General features: G+C 49.9%; 16 protein-coding genes across 16 annotated transcripts; 9 read left to right on the forward strand and 7 right to left on the reverse strand.

The window, feature by feature from the left end:
* Window positions 1–728: 728 nt before the first annotated feature.
* Window positions 729–2,059, forward strand: PHATRDRAFT_45955 (predicted protein; the record flags this gene model as incomplete). Its single annotated transcript, XM_002180078.1, has 1 exon — window positions 729–2,059. Exon 1 carries the CDS (start codon window positions 734–736, stop codon window positions 2,057–2,059), a length of 1,326 nt encoding a protein of 441 aa, XP_002180114.1. The 5' UTR covers window positions 729–733.
* A 111-nt stretch (window positions 2,060–2,170) lies between these two features.
* Window positions 2,171–3,240, reverse strand: PHATRDRAFT_20332 (predicted protein; the record flags this gene model as incomplete). Its single annotated transcript, XM_002180275.1, has 2 exons — window positions 2,564–3,240; window positions 2,171–2,476 (listed from the first exon to the last, which is right to left on the reverse strand). Coding segments are annotated over exons 1-2 (978 nt in total), but the record flags the coding sequence as incomplete, so codon positions are not given.
* A 203-nt stretch (window positions 3,241–3,443) lies between these two features.
* On the forward strand, window positions 3,444–5,735 carry PHATRDRAFT_20335 (predicted protein; the record flags this gene model as incomplete). Its single annotated transcript, XM_002180079.1, has 4 exons — window positions 3,444–4,333; window positions 4,409–5,201; window positions 5,262–5,511; window positions 5,563–5,735. The coding sequence occupies exons 1-4, from the start codon at window positions 3,552–3,554 to the stop codon at window positions 5,733–5,735; spliced, it is 1,998 nt and encodes a 665-aa protein (XP_002180115.1). The 5' UTR covers window positions 3,444–3,551.
* Window positions 5,736–5,801: 66 nt separating this feature from the next.
* Window positions 5,802–6,458, reverse strand: PHATRDRAFT_45958 (predicted protein; the record flags this gene model as incomplete). Its single annotated transcript, XM_002180276.1, has 2 exons — window positions 5,802–5,880; window positions 5,975–6,458. 2 exons carry the CDS (start codon window positions 6,456–6,458, stop codon window positions 5,834–5,836), a joined length of 531 nt encoding a protein of 176 aa, XP_002180312.1. The 3' UTR covers window positions 5,802–5,833.
* A 285-nt stretch (window positions 6,459–6,743) lies between these two features.
* Window positions 6,744–7,246, forward strand: PHATRDRAFT_35799 (predicted protein; the record flags this gene model as incomplete). Its single annotated transcript, XM_002180080.1, has 1 exon — window positions 6,744–7,246. A coding segment is annotated over one exon (503 nt), but the record flags the coding sequence as incomplete, so codon positions are not given.
* Window positions 7,247–7,402: 156 nt separating this feature from the next.
* On the reverse strand, window positions 7,403–8,185 carry PHATRDRAFT_12394 (predicted protein; the record flags this gene model as incomplete). Its single annotated transcript, XM_002180277.1, has 1 exon — window positions 7,403–8,185. The coding sequence occupies one exon, from the start codon at window positions 8,183–8,185 to the stop codon at window positions 7,403–7,405; it is 783 nt and encodes a 260-aa protein (XP_002180313.1).
* Window positions 8,186–8,649: 464 nt separating this feature from the next.
* Window positions 8,650–10,211, forward strand: PHOD (phosphodiesterase/alkaline phosphatase; the record flags this gene model as incomplete). The annotated part of the gene is made up of 1 exon (XM_002180081.1): window positions 8,650–10,211. One exon carries the CDS (start codon window positions 8,650–8,652, stop codon window positions 10,171–10,173), a length of 1,524 nt encoding a protein of 507 aa, XP_002180117.1. The 3' UTR covers window positions 10,174–10,211.
* A 1,531-nt stretch (window positions 10,212–11,742) lies between these two features.
* Window positions 11,743–13,525, forward strand: PHATRDRAFT_45960 (predicted protein; the record flags this gene model as incomplete). The annotated part of the gene is made up of 1 exon (XM_002180082.1): window positions 11,743–13,525. The coding sequence occupies exon 1, from the start codon at window positions 11,858–11,860 to the stop codon at window positions 13,523–13,525; it is 1,668 nt and encodes a 555-aa protein (XP_002180118.1). The 5' UTR covers window positions 11,743–11,857.
* Window positions 13,526–13,868: 343 nt separating this feature from the next.
* On the forward strand, window positions 13,869–15,358 carry PHATRDRAFT_45961 (predicted protein; the record flags this gene model as incomplete). The annotated part of the gene is made up of 4 exons (XM_002180083.1): window positions 13,869–14,113; window positions 14,188–14,762; window positions 14,838–14,947; window positions 15,036–15,358. Exons 1-4 carry the CDS (start codon window positions 14,021–14,023, stop codon window positions 15,356–15,358), a joined length of 1,101 nt encoding a protein of 366 aa, XP_002180119.1. The 5' UTR covers window positions 13,869–14,020.
* Window positions 15,359–15,536: 178 nt separating this feature from the next.
* Window positions 15,537–16,439, reverse strand: PHATRDRAFT_12269 (predicted protein; the record flags this gene model as incomplete). The annotated part of the gene is made up of 1 exon (XM_002180278.1): window positions 15,537–16,439. A coding segment is annotated over one exon (903 nt), but the record flags the coding sequence as incomplete, so codon positions are not given.
* Window positions 16,440–17,338: 899 nt separating this feature from the next.
* GltD (synthase of glutamate synthase) lies at window positions 17,339–19,670 on the forward strand. The gene is made up of 3 exons (XM_002180084.1): window positions 17,339–17,532; window positions 17,920–18,748; window positions 18,825–19,670. Exons 1-3 carry the CDS (start codon window positions 17,369–17,371, stop codon window positions 19,572–19,574), a joined length of 1,743 nt encoding a protein of 580 aa, XP_002180120.1. The 5' UTR covers window positions 17,339–17,368; the 3' UTR covers window positions 19,575–19,670.
* Window positions 19,671–19,679: 9 nt separating this feature from the next.
* Window positions 19,680–21,014, reverse strand: PHATRDRAFT_45964 (predicted protein; the record flags this gene model as incomplete). The annotated part of the gene is made up of 1 exon (XM_002180279.1): window positions 19,680–21,014. A coding segment is annotated over exon 1 (1,314 nt), but the record flags the coding sequence as incomplete, so codon positions are not given.
* A 541-nt stretch (window positions 21,015–21,555) lies between these two features.
* Window positions 21,556–23,219, forward strand: PHATRDRAFT_45965 (predicted protein; the record flags this gene model as incomplete). The annotated part of the gene is made up of 2 exons (XM_002180085.1): window positions 21,556–22,108; window positions 22,197–23,219. Exons 1-2 carry the CDS (start codon window positions 21,710–21,712, stop codon window positions 23,217–23,219), a joined length of 1,422 nt encoding a protein of 473 aa, XP_002180121.1. The 5' UTR covers window positions 21,556–21,709.
* Window positions 23,220–23,291: 72 nt separating this feature from the next.
* PHATRDRAFT_45966 (predicted protein) lies at window positions 23,292–24,809 on the reverse strand. The gene has a single exon (XM_002180280.1). The coding sequence runs from the start codon at window positions 24,801–24,803 to the stop codon at window positions 23,325–23,327; it is 1,479 nt and encodes a 492-aa protein (XP_002180316.1). The 5' UTR covers window positions 24,804–24,809; the 3' UTR covers window positions 23,292–23,324.
* A 447-nt stretch (window positions 24,810–25,256) lies between these two features.
* On the forward strand, window positions 25,257–26,303 carry PHATRDRAFT_35809 (predicted protein; the record flags this gene model as incomplete). Its single annotated transcript, XM_002180086.1, has 1 exon — window positions 25,257–26,303. The coding sequence occupies one exon, from the start codon at window positions 25,257–25,259 to the stop codon at window positions 26,301–26,303; it is 1,047 nt and encodes a 348-aa protein (XP_002180122.1).
* A 98-nt stretch (window positions 26,304–26,401) lies between these two features.
* Window positions 26,402–27,112, reverse strand: PHATRDRAFT_35810 (predicted protein; the record flags this gene model as incomplete). The annotated part of the gene is made up of 2 exons (XM_002180281.1): window positions 26,402–26,629; window positions 26,732–27,112. The coding sequence occupies 2 exons, from the start codon at window positions 27,110–27,112 to the stop codon at window positions 26,402–26,404; spliced, it is 609 nt and encodes a 202-aa protein (XP_002180317.1).
* Between the last annotated feature and the right edge of the window lie 181 nt (window positions 27,113–27,293).

Here is a 27,293-nt window from a genome sequence, read left to right on the forward strand (position 1 = left end):
TTTCGCCCCACCGCGTAACGATCTCCCGATTCTTTCGCAGCTCAAATCCATTAAAGGACACAACAGCATGAGACAACGAGAAAGAATCTTCCCAGCGAGATCGTCTAGATAGATTTACTAGTTTGATTAACCCCAGCTTAAGCAACCGATTGTTATCCTACTAGATTCTTATCAGGGAGAATGATAAAAAGATGATCTGGGCACATCCTGGCTTAAGACGCTCCGCCTTCGGGCATCCACGGGCCATGTTGAAAGGATGTCTCAGGGACAAAAAAGGAAATTACTGCTGATACGTGTTGAAATACTCGTTCGTTCCCAGTAGATTATCCGTATCTACTGCCTAACCTAGATGTAACCGTTCTGTTCGTTACCTTGTTCTAAGTTGTGAGTTGCCTCACATTACGTTTCTATCTACTTCCTGTATTGAGATGCTGGTCTTTTGTATGCCAGTCATTCAATCGTAGCATCCATTACGCTTGTTATATATTCGGTCATATAACCTTTCACTGGGTTGCTTGATATCCGTTTGGGTAAGTTCCGCTTATACTTCGTCGGTGACTGTGGTCGTGAGAGTCTTCTCAGTTAGTCACTGGCATAGTTTCAGCTCTGAACTTATGGATATTGGAGCCCTACTTGTACATCCTCATGGGGGCTCGTCTGCCGTCGTACCACTCTCGTTAACAGATACGTTCACTGCCAGCGTTTTGTTGCACTATCTCACTCTGGAACGACCATGAACAATCAGGTCGGCTCCAAAACGATGATAACATCTGCGGTAAACGTTGAACGTCATCCCTCTGTCTCCATGATGGATCCTCACTCGAGACCGGAGGACCGTAACTGTCCCATCAATCCACACCCACACCATGATTATCGAATAGCACTTTATTACTGCTACCTTCCCATTCCGACCAAAACCATGGTGACCGAACATGTGGACTTTCACAATATGATTGGACAGCGCTACAGTTTGGGCGGAAGAGTTCGCATCAGTCCTGAAGGACTCAATGGAGTTCTGAGCGGGAAGCTGCAGGATCTGAAACGGTACGCCTATGATCTCGAACAAGAATTGGACCGGCTGCACTATACAACAGAAAACCAACGCAAATGGGACTTGGATATCAAATATTGCCTGCTCCGTGAAGATATTCCCGTGGAAGCACAATTGTTTGCTAATCTTGTGGCCAAAGCCACTAAGACTGTTATTAGTTTAGTTGATACGGACGAATCACAGCAGCAGAGAAGCAATCGTCGTCGAAAATCCGAGCCGAACAAGGTACCAAACAATCCGCACTTTGTCGCACAAAATATTCTGGATCAAGGATTGCATCAGCACAAGCCAGCAACACATCTATCTCCGGGGGAATGGGATGATTACTTGGGCGAATTGACTGCCGCGAATGATCCATCAAAAGTTATATTGCTGGATTGTCGAAACGTGTACGAAAGTAATGTTGGGCACTTCCTCGTGCCCCAGGCGTCGACCATATTGACCAATACTCGCAAGTACGCTGAGCTACCCCACGTACTGCTTTCTCAGAGAGATCGGCTCCTGCAATCGGATCATATTTTCATGTATTGCACGGGCGGTGTACGCTGCGAACGCGCTAGCGTCTTTTTACAAGCCATGCTCGAAAATCAATGCAACGAGGAAGACTCTGACAGTCCGGGCGAAACAAAGAAGAAACCACAAATTTATCAATTACACGGTGGCATCCAACGCTATCTCGAACAAGAAAATCCTAGTCTTTACAAAGGCAAGAACTTTGTTTTTGATCCGCGACGTACCGATCCTAAGCACGACAACAGCACCGTAGGAACTTGTCTCTTGTGTCACCAGCCCCACGACGACTATGACAACGGCCACGCCCCCGCAACCAACAAGGAAGCCCGCTGTTGGAATTGTCGTATCCTCATTCTGGTCTGCGATGACTGCCGTCAAACCGTGGCCTGTTCGAATGAAGTTCACGACGAAGCTTTGCCCCGCATGTATTGTGGTGGCAAGGAAGAACGGTGTTTGCACGTTCCACCCGTTCGAATTTTAAATAGTGAACGCTGAGACTGTAGCAGTATGGAAGTCACCAAATGTCTGACCTGGCTTCCAGCGTTGGGAAAGCGGAACAACGTTGGCAGGCAACACAACGTCCTGCGCTTGACAATCGCGTACACTTTTTCCTGATGGAATTGCTAAGGGTTCGTGAAATTCAGGTTCTAGAAAGACTGCGAAGGATTCTCGCGTGATGGATGACTGTGATGAAGGTCGAACGGCATGAGGCGTCGCCTGTAAAATGCCACCCGACTGAATTTGCGACGTCTCGCCAATCTGGAAACCGCAAGCGTTTGACGGCAGAGTGACCTTGACCACACTGCCGGCTCGAGTCTGAATGTAGAGACCGGCGGAATTATCGGTGCATGCAACGGGTTGACCCGTGGTAGTGTCTATGTACATACCTGGGACTAAACCTGTCAGTAAACCCTGCATCGTGAAGGGATGTTGGTAAAGCGCAGTTGAGAGAAAACAAAATCAATTAATTACAAACAGTACGGAGCACGTTCGACTTACGTGATCGTTATGCCAACCACACCACATTGCATCTTTTTCCTTGCTGTTATTTTCGGACATGTCAAAGTAGTGTAAGAGTCTCCCTGTGCAGTTGAGAGATCGTAGCAGAGTATCTCGGAAATGAGTTTCGACACCGTGTCGATGGCAATACACGTCACAAACGGCAGCTACTAATACTCCCACGTGGAGTAACGTTTGTCCCATGTTTTTAAAAGCTTCCCGCAAAATCGGCAAAGACTCTGGCCAAACGTTATCGGCGTAAAATTCGGGATGCTGAATCGCCAGCTTATTCCACAATTCGGCCCGACCGTCCCGAGCAGTCAGATCCTTCAAAAAAGAATCTGTGCGTGGATTGCCGTAGAAACTTCCCTTGGCAACATCGGGCCGCCCAGGGACCAAGCATTCTTTACCGTGCGACCATCCTGTCGAAAATAGCGTTTCAGATCGAATTACCGCGTCCAGATCAGGTAGCGCAGGTAGTTTAGACGCCAAGGGCAGCAGCGCTTGCCGTTGAGACGAAAAGTTAGGAATGTCAGTTACGGCTAGGATGCCCAAACAGTTTAAATTAGACCCAAAAGATTCCCCCACTTTGAGTACCAGATTATCATCAGGATCATCACTGTCAAATGAGACAAGCTCGTTGTAGGAAATAGTGACAATAGGAGCCGCCATCGTCGTGGCGCGTTTGGGCAAAGCGTTCTCTGGATTCGAAATGGGTGGGAATGTTACGGTGAGGTCTTTGCTTGGCTCAATAACCCGGAGCACGCACACAACGTGAATGGATTCTGACAATCAAGACCCAAACTCACAGTGATATTTATTGACTGTGAAACGAGTTTCGTCAAGCCAATCAAATATTTTGTCGGTGGCAAAGAGCTGTCGACAATGGCCGTCGCTTGTGTCAAGGCAAGAGCAAGTGTATATGAATCTTTCTACGTCCCATTGACTACTGATCTATTTACTAAGCCCATAATAAGTTTCTTTGGAAATGAAGCTCTTTTCTGAAACAGCCAAAAAGAAACGACACCGCTCCGATTCCATTGATTCATTAGCGAATTTCCGGCAGAATCTCCCTGTTTACGCATATCGCACGGAGCTACTTCGAGCAATACGGAGTCCCAAAATTGTCCTTGTTACTGCTTCAACTGGTAGCGGCAAGTCGACCCAGATACCGGCCTACTTGATCGACAGCGAGCACGTCATGGCCGTCACACAGCCTCGACGAGTTGCTGCCACTACCCTCGCCCAACGCGTGGCGCACGAACACCAAGGCATTGTGGGACACCAAATTGGCTATCGCGTAAGATTTGACGATTGCACTCGCAGCGATACCCAACTTACCTACGTGACGGATGGTATGCTCCTGCGAGAAGCCATGGTGGATCCACTCCTACGAAAATATTCGATCATATTTCTCGACGAAGCGCACGAGCGATCCTTACAAACTGATATTTTGCTCGGTGTCGTGCAGCGTGCGCGCAAATCACGACAGCAGTCCTACAGTAGGCGGCCATTGCAAATCGTTGTCATGTCGGCAACACTACAAGTCCAAACTTTTGAAGATTTTTTCGGTAAAGAAAATGTTGTCCGTATTGAAATTCCTGGGCGGCAATTTCCAGTGCAAATGCTGTATACTTCGGTACCCGCCGAAGATTATATGGAAGCTACTTTGGCGACGATATTGCAAATCCACACCCATGAGGAAGCTGGAGATGTGCTAGTCTTTCTACCTGGACAGGAAGAAATCGAGGATTTGGCGACGTTGCTAAGGTTGCAGCTACAGGAAGAGGAAGCCTCCAAATGGACCGGGGATCATGTTGTCCCTTTCGCGCATCAGCACACCAGGGGCAATACCGTATCGCAACTGCTCGCGAATGGAGTTCTCATATGCCTCTTGTATGCAGCCTTACCTCCGGAAGCACAGCTTGCGGCTTTTGCCGAAAAGCCAGAAGGGTGTCGTCGCAAAATAATTCTCGCTACCAACATTGCCGAAACGTCCGTTACATTGCCGGCGATTCGCTACGTTGTAGACACCGGTAAACACAAACTCCGACAAATCCTAGCCACTGGTATGGACAGTTTGACAGTCGAATCTGTCAGTCAAGCGCAAGCGGCCCAACGCGCTGGACGAGCAGGCCGTATTGGACCTGGACTCTGTTTTCGACTATACACTGAAGACGCTTTCGAGCGCTTGGATCCCGACAGTCTGCCTGAAATCCTTCGAGTCGGTTTGGCGCAAGTCATACTGCAACTCAAGGGTATGGGAGTGCAAGATCCCACTACGTTTGATTTCGTCACTCCGCCCGACACATCCAGCTTGGTTCGTGCCGCGAAACTGTTGTACGCCTTAGGGGCAGTCAACGATGCCATGGAGCTGACGGACTACGGCAAAAAACTAGCCAAGTTACCGCTAGATCCTGTGTTCGGCCACCTGCTTCTCAAGAGTGCCGAGTACTCGTGCACAAGTGAGATGTTGACGGCAGTGGCCGTCCTCTCTGCCGAGAACGTCTTCTATCGACCGACAACCGGAGAAGTTATCGCCAAAGCGGCCGCTGCCCACCGTCGGTTTGCGAGCCACGAAGGGGATCTCCCTACCTTTCTCAATGTGTACCAAGCCTGGGAACGAGAGGCGTCGTACGTACCTCCCACTTCTGGTGGTCGCCGAGCCCAAAAAAAGCTTCTGCATACGAACGGACAGCATTCAAGAGTGTTGCATGGGGAATGGTGCCAGCGAAATTTTGTTTCTGGACGTTCCTTGGGACGAGCTTATCACGTACGACAGCAACTTAGGTCTACGTGTTTGAGGCCAGCGGAAAAGAATGGGCTAGGGATGGACGTGAACGTCACTTGTGGAAAGGATCGAGAAAGTTTTCTAAAGTGTGCGGCGGCTGGACTTTTTTTGCAAGTGGCCTCCCGCACCAAGGCAGAAACGGAGATTGATAGTCGGGGTCGATCGGGAACTGTCGTCTCAACGCGAGGACGGTATCGAACGAAAATAGGTAACGAAACAGTTTCCATCCATCCGACGTCTACCATGTTTGGAAGACATCCTGCACCAGCTTGTGTAGTGTTTACGGAATTAGTCACGACGAAAAAGACGTACATTCGCGGAGTGACACAAATCCGGGAAGAATGGCTACACGAGGTTGCTCCTGTCTTCTATCCAAAGTAAAACATTTATAAGTTGCTTTACTAAAGCAGCGTAGCGAGTCCGACGTTCTGCGGTTGCATATGAGTCGGGCTGAAATCGTAGTCGGCGCTGCACTAAGGCTATGCAGCTTCCCATTTGAACTCAATTTCCGACATGGATACAGGCTCTGTGGGCAAAGTTACGGACAATGAGTATATTGGCTGTTCCTCCTTGACGGTTGGCAAGCGAACATGAGCAAAACCACTGTATGTTCAACGTACCATCATTTTCTTCGTCGTAATCCGCCCAGTCGCCCTCACCGAGTTCAACGTCTTCTGTAAACATGCTCCCGCCTTTGCTCTCAATTACAAAGTCGTCACCCATTGGAAAGAAGGCGGTCGGTTCGAGGCCGCGACACTCTACTGCTAGTATCGCCCCCCAGTTTCCTGAATCATCAATGTCGTAGCTGCTAGGTACCTTGACGCCTTTTTTCTTCTTCAGTGCAGTCTTGGCCTCTTTTTCGTCCAGTATCGTCAAAATACTGCTCTTTTTACTGCCTTCCCACTTGAGACTGAAATGATGCGGTGGTTCCCGAGCGTTTTCTTCCTGATCGAGCGTTTCGGACGAATTTAGGACGACTTTCTCACGGACTTCGAAATCAGATAGCGGATTTTTCACGTCAAAACACAGGTTTGCCTCTCGGCGGAGTTTAACGGAAGCTACATTCTCTAACTCAGCTTTAACGTACAAGAGAAAGAGCACCATTGTTGAAATTTATCCTCACCCTTTTCGTTCTAGCTTTCAAATTCGCATCCATGGGTGAGTACCGTTCTATCTCGCAGCGGCAATCCATATTTGTTGTTAGTCCGGCCTATAAATACAGAAAGAGCTAAATGACTAGCGGACAGTCGGAATGTTATGTACCATCGTTGGAGTGACGTTTGATACATCACACATCACTGATGTGACATCACAGACCACAATGAATATGCGGGTCATGCGAAACTAACAGTAAGTCATTTTTCAATCCGTTCCTTACTTGTCTCGATCATGACAAAACATTTTCTTGGCAACTCATCGGGGATGATGAGGATACTGTGTTTTGTGCTTATTCTACTGGGACGACAATTATGTTTCGGAGTCGAGCCTGAGGTCACGAGTGAATTTCTCGACGCTTGTACGGAAGGTAACTTGGAAGTCTTGCAAGAAACCCTGCGAATACATCCTACGTGGGTAAACGGTCGGTCACCAGAAGGCGAAACTTGTCTGCATGTGGCGGCAATTATGGGACATCCCGAGACAACCGCATTGATTTTAAAAAAGGGTGGCGATCCCAATATCCGCACGACCTTTGCAGATGGACTCCGGATGCACCCTCTCAGCTGGAACGTCTACGGCGGTCACGTGGAGACGGCCCGAGTCCTACTCCAGCATGGTGCCCAAGTCAACGCGGACTTTGATCACCTGGTAAAAGAGAACGGGCAAACAAAACCTATCACGGTGCTGGATATGGTCTCGGACGTCATCGGGACCGATGCCGGGTCGAAAGAGCCGTCTCCTCATCTACAAAAATACTATCAGATGAGAGACCTGTTGCTCGAACACGATGCCAAGCGCTACAGCGATCTGCAAAAGAATCAAGAATTGTAAAAAATCCAAAAATCGTAACAAAAATATGCAAATGTGATTTTGAATGCCAACGCATGGCTTTACACTAACAAAACGGCATTGACGCAACCGTCTAGTTCGGGGTTGTTGGTAACCTGTGCCATCTTTCCCCAAGCCACTTTACCCGTAGTGGTGACCAAACCCAATTCACTAACGTTGACTTCCAAGATTGTTCCTTTCGTAAGTACTCCCAAATTTGTATATATTTGACTGCTGGGATTTTTCTTGACTCCGAGAATGTCCAGTTGAAACGTTGTTTTGAGTTCGGGATGTGTGACGTTGGCTTTGCGCATTCGCAACCCGCTGGGTCGAATAAAGCGTTCGTATTTGGGAGCTTTCCGGGTAAAAGAGTCTCCTACAAAGGTGCATTTGGTAACCACACGCTTCCACGCCTTGTTCTGTTTCTTACCGGTCCGCATGACTTTGAACATTTCGTCATCGGCTACCGGCTTGACCTTGGGAATGGGCACTTCCCATTTTCCGGCCTTTTCTTTCCGCTTTTGCTTAATCGTATTCGACAAAACCTTGGCACGGGAGACACCTTGACGGTCTAACAAATAGGCCGGTACGGCCCCATCGGCGACGGCATCGTCGTCCGCGTGTTTGTTGTTGCGTTCGTTGTGCATCGCGATCGTTTTGCGCATGGTGGCCTTTTCCTTGAACCGCTTCTTTTGGTAGAGTTTCGCCCGAATACCGTGTACTTTTTGGGCAAATTCGGAGCGCTTGTGCACCATACGCGCTTCCTTTTTGCGCTCACGCTCCTCGGCGTCGAACCGACGGCCGTGAAGCTTGGCGTGGCGTTCCATATGTTCGTGCTGCGGCATGGTGGAACGAAGGACCTGTTGTTTGTTGCGCAACTACGATTGTCGGAGAATATGAATGAATAAATGAATGAATAAATTGGTTGTACCGTCTCTCTTGTGCACAGACGCTATTGTCTAGCGATGCGAACAAATCTGCAGAGATACGCCGGTGTACCAGCTTGGTTTGGTTTACCGGACGGAAAGCCCAGCGCGGAACAACGGGAGATGCGCAAGTTTGGTCGGCATTATTATTTCCTTGGTTGGCGAGTTGCCCACGGGACCGGATGACGTCCAAACCTAACGACACCGGAAAATGTCTGACATCTGTCCCAAAGCCGTGGACCTTATGTGAATTGTAAGACACACGCGCCCGAGAAGCAAAACCGCACTCCGGCACGCGATTCGTCCTCCGGTGGGGGCGAATCTCGACGAACGGAGAATTTGACCGTACGCGTTCCGTCGTTCAATATTCTCATCGGTACACCATGGAGAGTCAGGGGAAGGAATGTCCAAAGCACAATGCTTTGGAATCCCCCCGTTGCTTCCATGGAACTCCTGCGTCTCGTACAGACGGCTTGGAAAACGGGAGTAGCGAACGGAGTCCAACAGACCGCCGACAGGAAGACGCCTCTATTGGCCATTACGAGACCGAGGGTTTGGGGGAGCCGTCGTCTACTGGTGCCCGACAAGGTTTGGGTGGTCGTCATCGCCGGAAGCGACGTTATGTTCCCATCGCGACGAACGATGGTACCTGGTCTTCTGCACCACTGTGCATGAAGATTTTGACCGTCGTTACGATCGCTCTGGCGGTGGACGTGGTCATTCTCATGGTGTATATTTTCGAGGCGAAACCTCTCCACACGTACGGCGTTTCCGAGCACGGAGATGGTGCTAATTCCACAACAAACGCATGGACGATCACCGATACAGACAATTCAGGAATACCCTTCATTCCTTGGAAAGCTTTGCCGCCCACGGAACAAACCTTGACTCGTATCGCTTTTGGTTCGTGTGCTAGTCAGCATATGCCTCAGCCGTACTGGGACGTCCTGGTATCGTATCAGCCTGACATAACGCTACTCATGGGTGATAACGTCTACGGAGATTGCGACGAAGACACTTGCGCGGTACTGCAACAAGCCTATCGGGATTTTGCTACGCATCCGTCGGTACAAGGAGCCGCACGACAACTCTCCGTTTGGGCTACGCTGGACGATCACGATTACGGCGCCAACGATGCCAACGCCAACAACGTCCACAAAGACTTGGCACGGCAACTATTTGCCGACTTTTTTCAGTACCACGACTTGCCTCCCGATGGAGTGTACCAGGCAAAGGTTTGGGGACTGCAGGATGGTCGCAGACTCCAGCTTATACTACTGGATACGCGGTACAGCCGTGGTCTCTTTGAACAAAGTCACGAGGAAATGACACCGTACCGACCCAGTGGCGCAAACGCATCGGAACAAGTCATGCTGGGTGCTCGGCAATGGCAATGGCTGGAAGAAACACTGGCGCAACCAGCGGACTTACGACTGCTCGTCAGCTCCATTCAAGTCCTAAACGACGGAACGGGCGAAGAAGCGTGGCGTCAACTTCCACTGGAGCGACAACGACTGTACGAATTGCTGCAAAACAAGTCTACTGTAATTCTTTCTGGAGACCGTCATGTGGGTGGCTTTTACGAAACACCTCTAATGTACGGAGATGTTTTGCGCGAAGTCACGGCCTCCTCATGGACGCATTCCGTCGCTTTGGCAGGCGATCGGAACTGTGTCGATACATTGACGGCTTTGGAATGTGACGAAATTGATCCCCGACGCGTCGGCTCTTTTGTAAGGGAGAACAATTTTGGGACCATTGAAATTGACTGGGAATCCCGTTTATTTACGGTCTCCTTGCGAAGGGCCGAAAGCACGAACGGAATCGTGTATCTGGATCCTACTCGTCACCACAACAAAACCAGCGATGCGGGAACAATTTTATCATCACAAGTTCACAGCTTTTAACACAATTCACATTTTTAAGTTTTCGAATGTGCTACAATAAACACCGTTTTTCTGGAGCTGTTCCAGTTTTGTTCCTGGTGTCGGGATGCTCGGGCTGTAAGAGCTGCTTGATAGACGTTGAATATATACTGGTCGTCTAGTCCATTGGCCAGTACCTTGCTATAGAAGAATATCGGGTTATTGCTTTCCAGAACCGCGGACACGTCGATTTGCATCATTGGAGGCTCCAAGCGCTTCAGATGGTCCAAATTGCATTCGGATTGAAAGTGCCCGACCAAACCACAGTTCCAACAAGGTGTCGCCGCTGCGGCAGCCTGTAAGAGGCAACTTTGAGCTTGCTTGTCGGGAGGAAGTGTGGGGCACTGTCGGAGCCAGTGGTCCTTCGAGTCACAAAGGAAGCAGACTCCGATTGATCGGTTCTTCCTTCGCTTTGCTTCGTAGCGTTCATTGTTTTGCCTGCGTTGCCTACGCTTTTCGTCGTTTTCGTAGCAGCAGACATACAAACAACGATCGGTAGGGGCAATATTCTTGGCCGTTACGATGCGTGGCATACAACAAGGAGCCAAGCAAAGGTAAACGCATCTTTTGGGCCCTAGCTTGTTGACAATGCCTACCAGCGCCGGACTCAAGAGCTTGCAGAGATGAATTCCAGTCAGTGCCAGAACGTGCGGGTGCAGCGATTCCATTCGTCCGACAACGTCATCAATGTTCTTCAGATTACAATCTTGCCAAATTTCTATTGGCACAAGATTACGAAGATTTGCTGTTGCGGATGAGACAACTGGTAGCGCAGAGGTCGGCGACATTAGGTGGCTCCAGTCTATCGTTGCCGACGTCGCCTTTTCAAGGAGTACGATTTTTTGGAGTTTGCAACGGCTCGATTGGCCACCTGTGTTCCAATACAAAGCCTCCATGTACTGTAAGAGCATCGAGAAAATGCCTTTGCCTCCACAAACATCTAATGTGACGTAAGTACAATGGGGGCATGAGCGTCGCCACTCGTCTAGATAAAACAAGGCCACCATGGACTCTTCGACCTCGTCTAGGAAGCTCGTCTTGTTGAGCAGCGATTGCCATGCTGGCAGACCCGCCCAAGCACTAGCCCACAATTTCAAAATAGAAACGATTGAGGTTGAGAAACTCGAAAATCCAAATCCTTTCGTAGTCTGTGGTCCCTGACCGACCTGTTGGCCTCTAGAATTCTCGGCATGTAGTCGTTCCAAGGACGCGATTGCTTTCCATATTCTCCAATGAGACCCTTCCTGAGGCTTTGGGCTCTGTGTCATGACGTCTCGACACTGTGGGACGGCTACGGTGTGCGACGGTTCTCGAACACAACATTCTGGGGGAATCCTCCCATTGTCAGAACAGAACCAATTGTGTTCCGTCATGGTCGTGTGTGTATGGATTGGGTAACACAAATTGGCAGCGAGTCACGAACCAAAGGGACTAATGGAATAAGGCAATGTGACACAGGAGGACGAGCAGACGAATCCCAGTAACCCGATTTTTACGAGGTCGTGCACTTTCCTGGATTCGCCTTCACGTTTCGCTGATTTTCGGATCTAACGAAACATTTCTGCATGTTAGACTACTAATTACGAGTTATGCGATTGGCATTGCACCTTCACATCTAGTTGGCCCATCCTGCTTTTTCGCATCTTCACACCAGACCTTCTGAACCATGGTGCTCAAGACTCCCCAAGATTTCGAAGTCCACGGCTTAGAGGATATTCAGCCTGCGTATGCTGATTTCCCCGGCAAAATGTACGCCGGTACCTTGCCTACAAACAACGGCTCTCGGCGCGGCGAAATGATGTTTTGGATGTTCGAGCCAGATACTCAGCTCGTGCCAGAATCCATGGTCATATGGCTAAACGGAGGTCCAGGATGCTCCAGTTTCAACTGCGGGATCATGATGGAACACTCACCCGTGACACAACCCTTGCACGCGGCGGGGTACTGTTGTCTCAAACCGACACCGGATCTCTCGATAAACGAGCACACGTGGACCAAGGCTACCACAATGCTGTACGTGGAACAACCCATCGGGACGGGATTTTCGTACGGGGATCCTTTGCCCGAAACGGAACGGGACGCTGCCGGAGATATAGATGCCTTTTTGCAAAACTTTTACGGGGTCTTTGAGCACCTCAAACCCTATGACTTTTTCATTTTTGGAGAGAGCTACGCGGGAATGTTTGTCCCTAGCTTTACCCGCTTTATTCATCTGCGAAATCAAAAAGCGATTGAGGATCGGGACGAAAGTCGTTTTCTTGTCCCTTTGAAGGGAGCCGCGCTCGGTAACGGTTGGGTGGACGGAAAGATTCAAGGTCCCGCGACGATTGATTATTCCTGGTGGCACGGACTTATCGATAAACCGACCCGCGATGCCTTGCACACGCAGTGGAACAACTGCATGTACCAGCTTGGAACAGAGAACGACGTGGAACCACCACCCTTTCATCCCTTCAATGTGCAGGACGATTGCGGTATGATGTGGGGTATTCTTCAAGCCGCAGGCAATCCCAACGCCTACGATATCACGACCTGGGATCCAAACGTGGATCAGATTACATTCACTTCCGAAGGTTTTTACAACACGCCCGCGGTGATTGAATCCTTGCACGCGCCAACAAACATAACCTGGCACGGGTGTCGATGGGGTGAAGGGCGTCGCCGTCTCGTTTCAGCCCAGCAGCTGGAGCAACATCGACGTCTCTACATGGACAACGATCGCCCGCTGTCGGTTGTTCCCTACATCGCCGAGGTTTTGGACGCGGGCATTCCCGTGCTGGTCTACAACGGAGATCGTGACATGACGACCAACATGGTGGGACAAGAACTCACACTCAACGCGATGGAATGGAGCGGAAAAGACGATTGGCTAGATGCTCCGCGTGGCCTGTGGAAAGTCAATGACTATCCTGCAGGCTGGACAAAAGAGCATAAAGGGTTAACCTTCATTGTTGTCTACAACAGTGGCCATATGGTTCCTTACAATCAAGCCGCACCGGCCTATGATCTCGTCACGCGGTTTTTGAAAGGCCAAAGCTACATGGACACCGTGCTACCCGCGATACGAATCAAAGCGCTCGATACCACGGAGGCTAAAGGTCAGACAAACATGTTTGAATCCACCATATTGGACGCCAGCGTTTTGCCCACGCTGGCGACGTCCACCACCCCTGCCATCGAGAACACCCTTTTCTTGAATGCTAGTCAATGGGAATTGATAGGAGTTGCCGCCGTCTCCATGATTGTTGGTTTTAGTTTGGCCGTGTTCTTTTTGGGCAAACGGGCAGGGATTCGCAAGGGGCGCTACCAGCCGGTCCCCGACGCCGACATTTGAGAACGGACAAACCCAGAAGTAAAAGATACAAAGCGAAACAAAAGCATAAAGCTAACAACGAAGTGCAATAATGTTCAACTGAAATGATAAGCGCAGCAATTAGAAAAAACGGTTTTTGATGCATGTATTACCATGGAAATAGTGAGACCAATTGCGTCGACTACAACTTGCTTACGTTAGTGTTGAGTGTTAATGGAGTACGTGGGTCTGTATCTCGTACGTTCACCTGGTTTGATGTCGTGAACGGGTGCAGAACGGAGGATCGAGTAGTCAGAATGCCTCCGTATTTGGGCGATGCTCAGAAGGTGATGTCGGAATTTCGAGTTTTGTTTCAAAACGCCGACGATCTTGGCTATTGAAATTGTGAAATCCATTTACTGTTAACAGTAAGACAACTTCCTTGGAAAAGACAATGACCTTTCCATCACTCGCAGCAAACATCAAATCTCTGATTTTGTGTATTGGTTTTGCATATTTGGAGTGCCGACAGACGAAATGACGAAAAGGTTGGCTGTTGCCTTTCCCTTGATATATGTTCTCGTTCACCTGTGCCTTTCCATGGGGCATGGAGATCTCAGGAAAAGCCAGGTAAGTTCGGACGCATCAACAAAGATATTCAGCATCACCTTTAGAAGCCTAAAAATTGGTCAATTTTCGTTCAGAATTCTGAACATAGAGGCTTGATTATTAATGGAAGGAATGCCGAGAAGGGACGATATCCATACTTTGTAACGCTCGATCACAACGGCGGCGGGGTATTGATTGCGCCAGATATTGTACTGACGGCGGGCCACTGCAAGCCACGAAAGCGGGACAACCTCAAACCCCGCGTAGGAACCTATTCTTTCTCCAGGGACCGAAAGATCGTGGATTATGAACAGTTTGATATCGTCGACATGGTTCGTCACCCGGGCTGGATTCAGGTGAACGAGGATGACTTTATTTGGGACTTCTTGCTGATAAAACTCGACGGAAAGTCAAACAAGCCAGTCATCAAGATCAATCGACAAGCCGATGTTCCTTATGAGGGCCAGTATGTCGTGGCCATGGGAGTCGGCAACACTAACCCTTATTTTGAGTCTAAAGCCGACACCCTACAGGAGGTACCCTTAGAATATCTTTCCAACGATATGTGTTCCGAGTCGTTCGATCCGGCTCGAAACTTGACGTACCAGGATCATATTAATATTAGTATGATGTGCACGACAGGAGGTCCTCGCAATGAACGCGACGCATGGTAAGTGCGGATGCTGTCCATTTCGTTTCCCCATGTAAAGGTCAGTAGCTAATACCGCATCTTTTCATGTTATAGTTCATATGACAGTGGTAGCCCAATCATTATTCCGGGAAAGAACTCTGAGCAAGACTTGCTGGTGGGCTTGGTATCTTGGGGGGAGCTCTGTGCCGACCCGGACTTCCCAGGTACGTATTTTCTTTGTGATTGCCAACGAGACTTGCGAGACATTTTTCGGATCTCGCTTATTTGCTACCTTCCGTATCATCAAACCAGGTGTAAATTCTCGTGTGAGCTCTGTGAGTGAATGGATCGATTCCGTTGTTTGCGAGCTGTCCATTGACCCTCCGAGCGATTTCTGTCCAGAAAGGACAGATGCAAGAAGCTGGCACCTGATGTTGATGGTAGTCGGTATAATTGCCGTGACGATGGCATTTTTTGCATTATGTGATTGTCGAGCGAAAAAGAGTTTGGGGGTTGGGGACTTAGATAAGAGCGATACTTTGATCGAGAAAGAATTGTTGTGCAATACCTATGCAAGCAGGTCGGAAGGTGAATCGTACGGATCGATAGAGGCAATAGCCCTGACGACGGATTAGACTATGTGACCGTATTGTCCCGGTTATGCTACACCTGTTTCGAAGATTTTGACACAAATGTGCTCACAGTCAACAGAAATTGGTATGCTACGTGTACTCTTTCGATAAAGAGAAGGAGTGTTTTTATGCTTTACAGTACTGATTGACGACAGTGAAAGGCGTTCGCGATCTTTGCCTCTCAACTAAAATAGGTTCCCGCCACTAGCGATCCAAAGACTAAAGCTCCGACAGCACTATTACTTCGAAATCGTGTCATAACGTTGTGTGGCTCGTTAAAGTCCGCCGACTGAACTTGCCACGCCAAATGACCATACGCGGCTGTAATACCTGCATAGTATACGGCCGCCAGTTCGGCTTGGTGTCCTACCAGCATCCATTGCAGGTACGTCGCCATGGCCAAACCGTGTAGAATCCTTCTCTGCTGATTGTCCTCGCCAAAAGTCAGCGCAGTTGATTGTAAGCCAAGTTGTCGATCTTCGACTTTGTCTTGGTGAGCATAAATGGTATCGTACACCAGCGTCCAAGTGATACCAGACATGTAGAGTGGTCCCACAACGGCAAAATCCATCGACCCGTGCGTAGCTGCCCATCCCATCCAGGCACCCCAATTGAAGGTCAGTCCTAGCACGAGTTGCGGATACGGAAAGAATCGTTTCATGGCGGGATACGCCACAACAAGCGGAAGCGAAGCCGCACCCCAATAAAAGCAGTACATGGTGTGCGGTAGACTCAGCAAGACGGCCAGTCCCGTAGTCAATTGTGCTGCTAGAAATGCCCAGGCTTGGGACTGTGTAACGGCTCCACTGGCCAGAGGGCGAGAGGAGGTCCTAGAAACTTGCCGATCGACATCGGCATCCCAAATATCGTTAATAGTACAACCAGCACCCCGCATGACAACGGCTCCTACACCAAATAAGGCTAGCAAAGAAGGATCGGGAAGACTACCGACACCAGGGCTCGTGGCTAGTGCTGTAGACCAATAACACGGCCATAGCAGCAACCACGTACCGATTGGCTTATCCATCCGGGCCAGACGTGCGTATGGTTTCCAAGTAGAAGGTAAATACGTGTCAATCCATGTCCATATCGGAGGATCTGATGTAGACAGATTGGCATCAGAGAAGGTTCGATGTTCCAGAGATGGTATTGTAGAAGCCTCCACTATATGGTCGGACTGCTTTGCTTTCTGTGTTTGGGATTCATCTCTTGCTCCCGTGGGTTTCGATGGACTGGCAGCAGTGTTGTCTTGCTTCTCACGTGTATTGACGCTGAATAATCGGAGTTGATGGGGACAATAGCGAAGTAGATCTTCGGATAAGGAAAGAATTGTGGGCACACTATAGGCAACATTCGATCGGTACACTCGAACCGGCCGACGAAACTCTCCGGTCGTTGTGGATTGGTTGAGAGCCAAGTTCCGAGGTATCAGTCTCTTGGCTGCATTGGGCGACACACGATTCATTGTTTCTGCTACGACCAACACATTCACGTCTCACTCTAGTGTTGGGTATTCCATTCCATGCTTTCTCATGGTCCCCGTCAATTTGGTGTTAGGGTTTTTAAGTCAAAGCTCGCTTCCTCTCTGGTCGATTTTGGAGAGGTTTCTCCGTCTGACAGTGACTGTGAGTCATGTGTAAATACATTTGATTCCCGAGTACGACACGCTTCGATGGTAGAATGTCGGGGGTCGCGAAGATTTGGCAGAACGAACATGGTGGTATGACGTCAGTATCCGAATACCAAGTACGAACATGGAACTCTCAGCGTTCGTTGACAACATTTGGATGCCATGTTGTTCAGTGACGGATGTACCTCTACAACGAAAAGATCTTCCCCGGCAGTACAGGCACCAAAATTGTACAACAGGTGCAGAAACCGCTACAACACGGCAGCAGTGACAGTGACAGTGAGTGATTCCTGCTGCCGCCACGGAAACGAGCGACACTTCCCACGGAAGGATCGACTACGCACAGTTTTGGACGACCGGGCAAAAAATAGTACGACGAAAATATGTTGAGCAGCGTTTCCCGTCGAGTCTTGAGCCACCACCAGGCCCGCAGGTTCAAGAGCACTCACGTCAAAGGCTCTTCGTCCGCAGGCCACGGCCCTATTGGCGAAGATGGGCGTCATGAAATCTGGAGAGAAGGCATTTACGATCACGACAACGAACCAAAGTGAGTATGGGATTCGTCTGTTCTTGCGTTTCGAAGATTTGCGTTCTGGTAGGAAGTCTACGTAGCCCCTACACTGGATTAGGTTATGGGGCGGGTCGAACACAGAAAAAAGGCTCTCCCTCCGACCAGAACTTCTTCCCGATTTGCGGAGGCTCAAGGCGTTTCCATCCAGGCTAGCCTCAGTTAGTTCATTGCTATTATTATGATGGCGTACTGCAGATGGCGGGGTCGATATTCCTCGATCTAGCCTTCCTGTCGTACTTGGGAAAAACAATGAGAAAGTCTAGTCGCCTGCTCCGCTTCGTTCACGTCGCGACGCTTCTTTCGATGTAACTTCACTCTCGGCAACAACTTACATCTTATTGTCCTACCTTTCCTTCACATTAGAATCAAGCGTCGTGATGGTTCCTATTCCTCTATTGAGAAGCTGCGTGGTTTTCTGAATTACGAGCGCAACCCCGAGCCGTACCGAAAGCCGTTGGAGCGTGTCATGGACTGGGGTGAGCTCAATCCCACGGAGGAAGACGAGCTCCACCACACGGACCTGGAGCGCAAGGTCCAGGCCGCACGGTGCATGGACTGCGGCACGCCTTTTTGCCAAACCCATACGGGATGTCCCGTCAACAACCTTATTCCCGAATGGAACAATCTCGTTTACAATGGGCAATGGGAAGAAGCCATCGATCGATTGCACAAAACCAACAACTTTCCCGAATTCACCGGTCGTGTTTGTCCGGCTCCTTGTGAGGGATCCTGCGTGGCTGGTCTCGTTGACAGCCCCGTCACAATCAAAAATATTGAATACGCCATTGTCGACCGGGCGTGGAAGGACGGACTCATTACGCCTCGCATTCCCAAGGAACGCACCGGCATGACGGTGGCGGTGATTGGTTCAGGCCCGGCTGGATTGGCGGCTGCCGATCAACTCAACCAGCTCGGGCACAAAGTTACTGTCTACGAACGCGCCGATCGAGTCGGAGGACTGCTGATGTACGGAATCCCCAATATGAAACTCGAAAAGGAGACCGTTGATCGTCGCGTTAATTTGCTGCGGGAGGAAGGCATCGAATTTGTTACCAACGCAGACATTGGCAACAATGTAGATATCAACGAGCTTCGTTCCAATCACGACGCATTGGCGTTGTGTATGGGAGCAACCAAACCTCGTGATTTGCCCGTTCCCGGCCGTGAACTGAAGGGCGTTCATTTCGCTATGGTATGTAGGTCGAATGTTCCGGATGATGTCCCTTCCTTCTCTCTCGTACTAACACTGGCTTTTGCTTTAATGTCAGGAATTTTTGACGGCCAATCAAAAGCGTTTACTAATGACCAAGGAAGGAACACTGGAATCCAAGTGGGAAAAGGATAATTTCATAACTGCCGCGGGTAAGGATGTTATAGTAATTGGTGGTGGAGACACCGGGACGGACTGCATTGGTACCAGTATGCGCCACCGCTGCAAATCCGTCACTAACTTTGAGCTGATGCCACAACCACCCATGGATCGTGCCACAGACAATCCTTGGCCACAGTGGCCGCGCGTTTTTGGTCTAGACTACGGCCACGCCGAAGTCCAGGCCGTTTTTGGCAAGGACCCGCGAGTCTACTCTGTCATGACCAAGGAATTCATTGGTGATGATCAAGGGAGAGTCAAGGCGCTGATTACACAGGATGTGGAGATTTCTGACAAGGGCCCCAAAGCGATTGAAGGATCAGAACGGGAGTTCCCGTGTGATCTGGTTGTCCTTTCCATGGGGTTTGTGTCGCCCGAAGACTATGTGGTTGGTGAATTGGGATTAGATACGGATCAGCGCAACAACATCCACGCCACGTACGGTGATTTCCGTACCAATGTTGAAGGCGTTTTTGCGGGCGGTGATTGCCGACGTGGTCAAAGTTTGGTGGTGTGGGCAATCAACGAAGGCCGAGGTATGGCGGCTTCGTGTAACGAGTACCTGCAGGCCAAGCGTGATACCAAGTTCTCTCCCAGCCATCAAACTGGAGTGTTCCATAATCTCAGCAGTCTTTCCCCCAAGATGTAAACTGACGGTCTTTCACCCACTACCGTGGTGTATTTTTGCTTTCGATCAACTTAATGGGCACGTTAACTCTAGAAGTTGGCGTGAACTTTCTTTCTTACAACTTACTTTTTGCATGTACTTTATATATTGGCGTCGGTGCTGGCGACTCGTGATGTAGTAACTGAATCCAGTCAATAACAGCATCTAGGGTCTTGCCACCCAGCATTATCTGCATGACCATATCCTGATGTCTCGTCTCAGTGATGTAAATTTCTTGGCAAAGGGCTCCACAGCTTCTCAGAATCCGTCCAGCCTCAGCAGTTGCTGTGAAAGGTACCGTATCATCTTCAATACCGTGAATTAAAACCAAAAGGGGGAAGAGCTTGTCAATCACCCTGTTTGATTCAACTTGGCATGCCAAAGAATCTAGGAGACGAAGAGCCGGTGAATGTGTGCGAAAGCTCTGGCGAGTATATCCATTTGCCGGTTTGAGTGGCGACATTTCTTCTACACCGCGATTTGCTTCGTAGTCGAAATGATGCGAAATATCGTAGGGTCCCGACAACCCGACGAAGGAATCGATACGGAAGTCTCCGCTACCATTAGCAGTGACGGAAAGCTTTGTACTCGTGATGAAGCGATCCACTAAAAACAGTAAGGCTATATGCGCACCCGAGGAATGACCCATGACGGTGACTTGACGTTCGCACCAGGCAGGATGCGTTTGTGCTAAAAATGCCGCAGCATCCCGGAGATCAGCAACTTGGTCGACAACAGTACCGTCCGGGTAGGTTCGGTAACCCACAATCGCCACGGCGTAGCCTAGTTCCAAAAAAGCACCAGCCACCAGACGATACATCCATGGCTCACCGCTTCCCCAGGCACCACCGTGTACGAAGAAAATCAATCGGCGAGCTGACCTAGTGTTCGTAAACGTTTCGGCAGGATCGTAAGGTAGAAAGAAGTCGATATATTGCAGAGAATTCAATCCGTACCGCAATTTCTTTACTTGCTTAGTGAGCATCAAGAAATTCCAGCCTGCCGACGGCGCGGAAAGTGGAATTGCGGGTGCCGAAAGTACGACGAGGAAGTCGACCAAACGCCGAAAGCCTCCCGAATCACGAAATCGATTTTGGGACGCCACGCTCAGCCACGCTCCCAGTGCACGTGTCACGACGTCCCCAGTATCCAGAGCCGAAGGCAGATGAGGATGCGGTGCATGGCTTGCAGCGGTTCGATACGCGTTGCGCAGCTGGCGGAAAAGGCGTTGTTGGAGACGAGGACTGGTCGTGTCGGTCAACGATTTGTGATACGGATTTTCCGTCACCTCTCGGCCTAGCATGGCAGCACGGTGAGTCGACCCGGAAGGCGGAGCTCTTGGAGCTGACAAAGCGATTGCGAGCGACTTTTTTGTGACAAGTTCGTTGGGATCAGATGTCATGTTAGAGTTGGGTGGAGCCATCGATCATTAGGGAATTCTTACTTTACATTAGCGACAGTTGCCGATATCGTTTCGATGGCGTCTCGAATTTGTGAGATAGGCAAGTTCGTCCTAAAAAGGGTTCAGCGAATTAAAAGTAAAGTACAGAGACCTGAGTTTACATACGCTCAAAAATGAAGGGGTCTTGTGAATTTCTGTGAATCACGTGTGACGTTGCTTCTTGAGATCATCGCGTTTTACTGGTAAACTCGTGGTTCCAGTGAGTCCCCTGATCGTCTAATTTTCCACAATTTAATCCAACAAGCTGGATGTCACTATTGTTTTCATTTTGACACGCTGGAGGCCCTGTCCGAAAAATGGACGCAACGACAAGTTGAAGCCATTATTCATCATTCGAAGGCATCCAACCAATCATCACGAGCCACTTCTTCCATCCTACTGGAGGCACGCACGCATTTGCATCCAATGGCTACTTAAGCTCTAAGTTCGTCTTTACCCAGTGCTGCTGCCCTGCTGGCACAACCCCAACCATCGCAGAAGGCTTTTTGCCTTCACAAATCTTGCAATTAGCGCTCTCGCTTTGAATCCCAGTTCTGACGTGCTTCATCGGCAACTGCGTCTTTCAACTTTTCTCAAAGAAGTCGAACAGAAGAAATTGCAAGTAAAAGCGTTGCGCCTTTTATTTTTTCCATTTTATGTTAGTCAAAAGGCCATCATGAAAATATCTGGAGATGCAAGGATTCCTTGTCCTGGTGTGCATGTTGTCACCCTATTGCTTGCGTTTACTCTGGCGGCGCAACAACCTCTGTCTTCCCAAGCGTTTGCTCCCCTTGGCCTGATCGTCGACACACCTGCTGTGGTCAAGAGGAAAATGACGTTCCTGCTGCAGGAGTCTCGCTTCAAGGCGGACAAAGGAGAGACCGGACCTTCATCTTCTTCTTCCTTTGACCCTTTTCTGCTTTCGGACAGCACCGAAATTACCGAAATTTCGACCCTTACCGACATGCAGATAGAAGACTTGCAAAAATCACAAGAAAAGGATGGCGGCCTTTCTATATGGGCAGCGCGTGGGCTTTTGCTCCTCGTAGCCGCTATTTGGGGCACCAATTTTGCGGTACGTCCAGATTTTTTGCTCCGTGTGAAACTTGTTCCATCTTTCCTTGGTTGATCTCATTGTTCTCTTGCGTCGTCTTACGGAACAGAGCGTCAAGTACCTCGAGACTCTATGCTTCCATCCTCCGTGCCACCATCCGCCTTCCGAATTTGCCTTTGCACGATTCGGTTTAGCAGCGTTGGTCAGTTTTCCTCTTTTGATTAATCAACGCAAGGACGTGATTCTCGCCGGACTCGAATGCGGAATTTGGATCACCCTCGGTTACGTGTGCCAGGCGGTGGCCTTGGCAGATATTTCCAGTGGAAAATGCGCCTTTATTTGCAGTCTCACAGTAGTCTTTGTGCCCGTCGTTTCGGCGATTTTGTACGGCAAACCCATCAAACCCATGAATGTGGCCGCCGCCATGGTTGCTCTGGCAGGTGTAGGTGTACTCGAGGGCATGTTAGGTATACCCGAAATGCTGGGTATCCAAGCGGCATCTGCCCAGACGGAAGTTGTACCGTCGACTACGAATGCGCTAGCATCATCATCGCTCGAAACCGCTTCGGCTATAGGACCTATCCAGTCCGTTGCCAATGCCTTGGGTGTGCAGCGAGGCGACATCTTGGCTCTTGGTCAGCCGATTGGGTTCGGATACAGCTTTTGCCGTATCGAACACTACCAGGAAAAGTTCGAAAACGTTCCAAACCGCGTTCTTACTATTGCCGCGGCACAATGCGTTGCCGCAGGATTTCTGAGTATGATGTGGGTCTTGTCGGACTATCAGTGGCATTTCCCGGACTTTGGCTACCTGGCGGAGCCTCATCGCGTGGCCACAATTGCATGGACGGGTATGGTCACGACCGTGTTTGCAATATTTTTGGAAGGAATCGCTCTCCAAAAAGCCACCGCGACTGACGCTGCCATTACATTTTCCAGCGAACCGGTCTGGGCAAGTTTGTTTGGACTCGCGCTTTTGAATGAACAGCTTGGTGCAACCTCATATGTTGGCGGTGCCATCATCATGATGGCCTGTTTAATCGGCTCTGTATCAGATTTGGGCGAAGAAGAAAAGCTTGCCATAGCCGAAGGAGCCGTTGTTGTTGATATCGACGCTGCACCAAAAAAATAAATTCTAGCATTGACACGATGTAGAATCTGGTCTGTAGAGTAGAGACTGTGGAAGCGGCCTCGACGCAAAAATACACTAGCACAATTATATTATTCCTTATTTACCTTAGGAGAGATCCTCGGAGGCATATAGAATCCCTTCGGATATCAAGTTTGTCAGTAGCTCCGCCAGAGGGGCAGAAAGACCTTCTATGTGACTGATTGTGATTGGCTTGCCTTTCTCTATTCTGCAAAGAACTGCCGTAGCTAGCTCGTCGTCACAAATTTCCCACATTGATCCGTGCGCAAATAATCGTTCAGTTATTACCCCATCGTATTCGACACGTGAAGTGGCAAACGATACGCCTTCTATTCGATAGAGGGCGCCCCGACCTTCGCGTATCCGTGCAAGCGCATCCCGCGGCGTTCCTCCCCAAATTGCCAGATACTCGGAGTCTTTTATTTCGTTATAGGGAACCAGAGCGTTCTCTGACATCCGTTTGGGCTCGGTGGCTAGCTTGGCGACAAGTTCATCCCAACGCATCGGATCATCCGTGATTTCGTGCACCGCATCGAGAACCATGGTCTTCATACTATCTTTGGCGTGATTGGTCATTGAATGTAACGGTGCACCGTTTACTTCTTGTAGCAAGTCTGGATCCGTGTACCGTTGCACGGCGTGAACCGAGACGGACCCCAGCATGGTTTCGGCGATTCGCGCTACCAGCTCGGCACTTGACGGCGACCGTGCTCCAACACTCAACGTCACGCAATCATCCGTGAGAGCTGTACCCCAGTGTACGTATCGGGGTGGAAGGTACAGCACATCGCCAGGTTGCAGTTCCAGTCGGGTATACGCGTGGGAGCTCTCGTTGTGGTTGCTGACGTCTCGCAAAATGCGGACCGACAAATCGGGTATGAGCGTGTTCATTTCTTCTTGGACCGTCATGGTGTTTCCCACGAGCCAGGTTCGTTGACCGGATGTTTGAGTCAAAAAGACATCGTAGCTATCGACGTGGGGACCAATGCCCCCACCCGTGCGTGCCATACTAATCTGCGCATCGTCGCGACGCCAACGGGGCAAGAATCCAAATTCGTCGTCCATCCAATCGGCGAGTGTCGACACGTATCGATCCACATCGTTGACGATTAGAGTCCACATCTTGTCTCCATGTTCAAGTCCTTGAATAGTGGAAGTGGAGAACGGTCCTAATTGTGAGGCAAAGGAATCAAGGCGCCCAGAGGTATGCGTTATAATCCGGGCCGAATCGCTACTGATTTCGTCATCGTCGAGCGCGAGTTCCAACAGATCGGCTTGGCTGGGCCAAACTTCCGTCAAAGCTTCGGCATGAAAAGCTGATCGAATCAATAGCGGAGAGCGTCCCCAGTAATTGGTCAGTAAGTCGGGGCTGAACGGACCGTGACAAGCAGGAATCGACATCACGTTGGGATGATCGTCCGCGAAGTCATGATCAATAACCCCATCGGTATTGCGTCCGACAGATAGCCTCGTTTTCACGAGATTGAACGAGAGACTATGCTGTGTGTGGACTAACAAGAACAGGCCAACCACTACTGCATGCGGCTGTGAGACCAAGGACCTCATGATGCGGTGCCATGGTGTCTCCGGTGACCGAAACAGATGGCTATTTACAGTTACTGTTAGTGTAGATCGGACCGGTATCGATCCATCGTTGCCGTTGGCGTTGGCCGCACACGGTGACTACGTGAAGGACAGACGACTTTAATTGCATTCCTTGTTGTGTGTACGTAAACGCAAGTTGAACTTTCCGGTTCGAGTCCCGTCCGTACGTACGTCCATCCACCGATTGTATCGCTTTTTGGGGACCGTGCGCGTGCTTGGTGACCCCCGTGTCTCGGGGTTTCGGAACACTTTACAAGTGATTGAGAGTAGTAGTAGTAGTAGTAGTAGTAGTAGTAGTAGGGACACCATTTCGCAATCGACTCGCCTGAGAGAGACCTCCCGCCGAGGCTTTCCCACGAACCGGAAAAGATCAACAACGAGAAAGCCTGGACCTGTTTCCCACTCGAGTCGTCTATGCGGGAAGATGCCTTCGGAATCTTCCGCTACCGCTACCACTACACTACTACGTACGGCCTCATGTCGAGTGATTCGGAGGAACGAGACGGTTTCCAGCAAATCCAGGAGCAGCAGCAGCAACAACAACATCCTCCCTTGCATATGCGCATTACCAGGAGAACCAGTATAACTCCAATCAACGAACCAATCGAGTACACCTCCTTTGTGTGTGGACTTTTGGCGGGAGTAGCGCAAGCTGGTATCTTCAATCCCTACGATCGGGCTCTGTACTTATCGGTCACGAATCATCGACCTTTCTTGGCCTGGGAGAACTGGCGATCACCCTACACGGGCTTTTTCCAATCCATCGGGGGACGAGCCCTCTCCGGCGGGCTATACTTTCCCTTGGAGCATTTGTTTCTACGCATTTTGGGTCAACATCAACCCACTCGTCGCTGCCAACGCAGTGATATGGATCCCAAATACAATTTGCTGGCCGGTACCGCCGCCGGTCTGGCGAATGCGGTGGTCCTGAACCCCGTGTCGGCCATCAAATACAAGACCTGGGGGCGTGAAGTCAATCAGGGAATGCTCAAAGAAGCCTTCGGTATGGTGAAGAAATCGGGATCGCTACGACCCTTCGGCAACGGGCTTGTACCGACCATTTATCGGGATGTCGTGTTCGGAGCCTGCTATACCTGGTTACGCTTGCAGATTCAGTACAGCTTTCAACTCTATCCCCACGAACAATGGAAAGGAAATCTTACAGCAGCAGCGCTAGCCACGGTTCTTTCCGGACCATTCAATTATGTTCGGAATATACAGTACGCAACATCCTCACGGGATCGAGCGGATGGCACTCTACAAGTGCTTCGCAGTCTGGCACACGAGACCGGTGAACAGCCTACGGTTGCCAGACAATTGTACTATTTGCAAAATCGGCTAAGGATTGGCTGGGGAACTGCTCGAGTCGCCTGTGGTATTACCTTTGCACACGGAGTGTACGACTGGCTACACGAAAATCTCCACGAGTCTGTGCAACGCTTGTCCTTATCCAACGTGTAATACAAATCTAACGAGTTAGCTGCGTTCGTTGGTTCGTGATCGCAACCATCGACAAGGCATGGTAACGTTTGCTATTATATACATCAAAGGTATATACGCTAGAGGAACAAATAGCCGCGACTTCCGTACGGAATGCCCAATACCGTGTAGGCAGCGTACGTTACGGCCACACTGCCAAAACCGAGTGCTCCCGCCAATGCGGCCACACGGGGACCGGATGGTCCGTAGTAGGTTGCACCCGCCATTACGGCACCAAAGGCAGGGCTCACAAAGGATGCCGCTGCTGGTGAAATGTCCCGTACACCCAGTGTTTCCTCCAAATCATACTGTAATCAATGCCAACGGAAAAGAACCAAACGGGTCAGCGTGCTCGAACATTTATCTGCAAAGTAAGCCACCGGAATAATTTTCGTTCGGGAACCACTCACATGATCAGCCAAGCCTTCGTATAAAGAATACAAAACAGCGAAGACGCCAAGAGTATTTCCAGCTCGACTGCCGTACCTTCCCGAGTGATTTAGAACGGAATTCAGCTTCACTCGGAATCGATTGGACGGGGTCGCGACTAGGCCTTGTCGAACTCCGTATACTCCACCGAAAGTCGTCCCCAATACATAGCTCATACCAGCATTTGCGAACATAGTTACGATTATCCCTCGTCCTTTGGTATCGTAATCTAAATAATCCGGGGTGTTCTTCCCGATCACGCCAAGGGCTGGAGCCACTGTATGTAACTGGATACCGGACGTGCGAAAATCGGGCAAGGGAGCACCCGTGTCGTTTTCTTCGCCGTTTCCAGTGCTATTCATGATAGTCGATTCTATTTACGAGGTCGGTAGCAAAGTCCAGGATTACGATGTAGTAAGCTTCTCGATCAAGCCAACAACGGCAGCTTTCCACTTCGTTTACGTTGCCGTACACTCGAAAGCCTTTGGAAGGATCAGGAAGAAACGTGGAGTGGTGCGGATACTCGTAGGGTGACGACGGAAG

The sequence above is a fragment of the Phaeodactylum tricornutum genome, chromosome 8 (assembly GCF_000150955.2).
Source record: "Phaeodactylum tricornutum CCAP 1055/1 chromosome 8, whole genome shotgun sequence".
NCBI lineage: Eukaryota > Bacillariophyta > Bacillariophyceae > Surirellales > Neidiaceae > Phaeodactylum > Phaeodactylum tricornutum.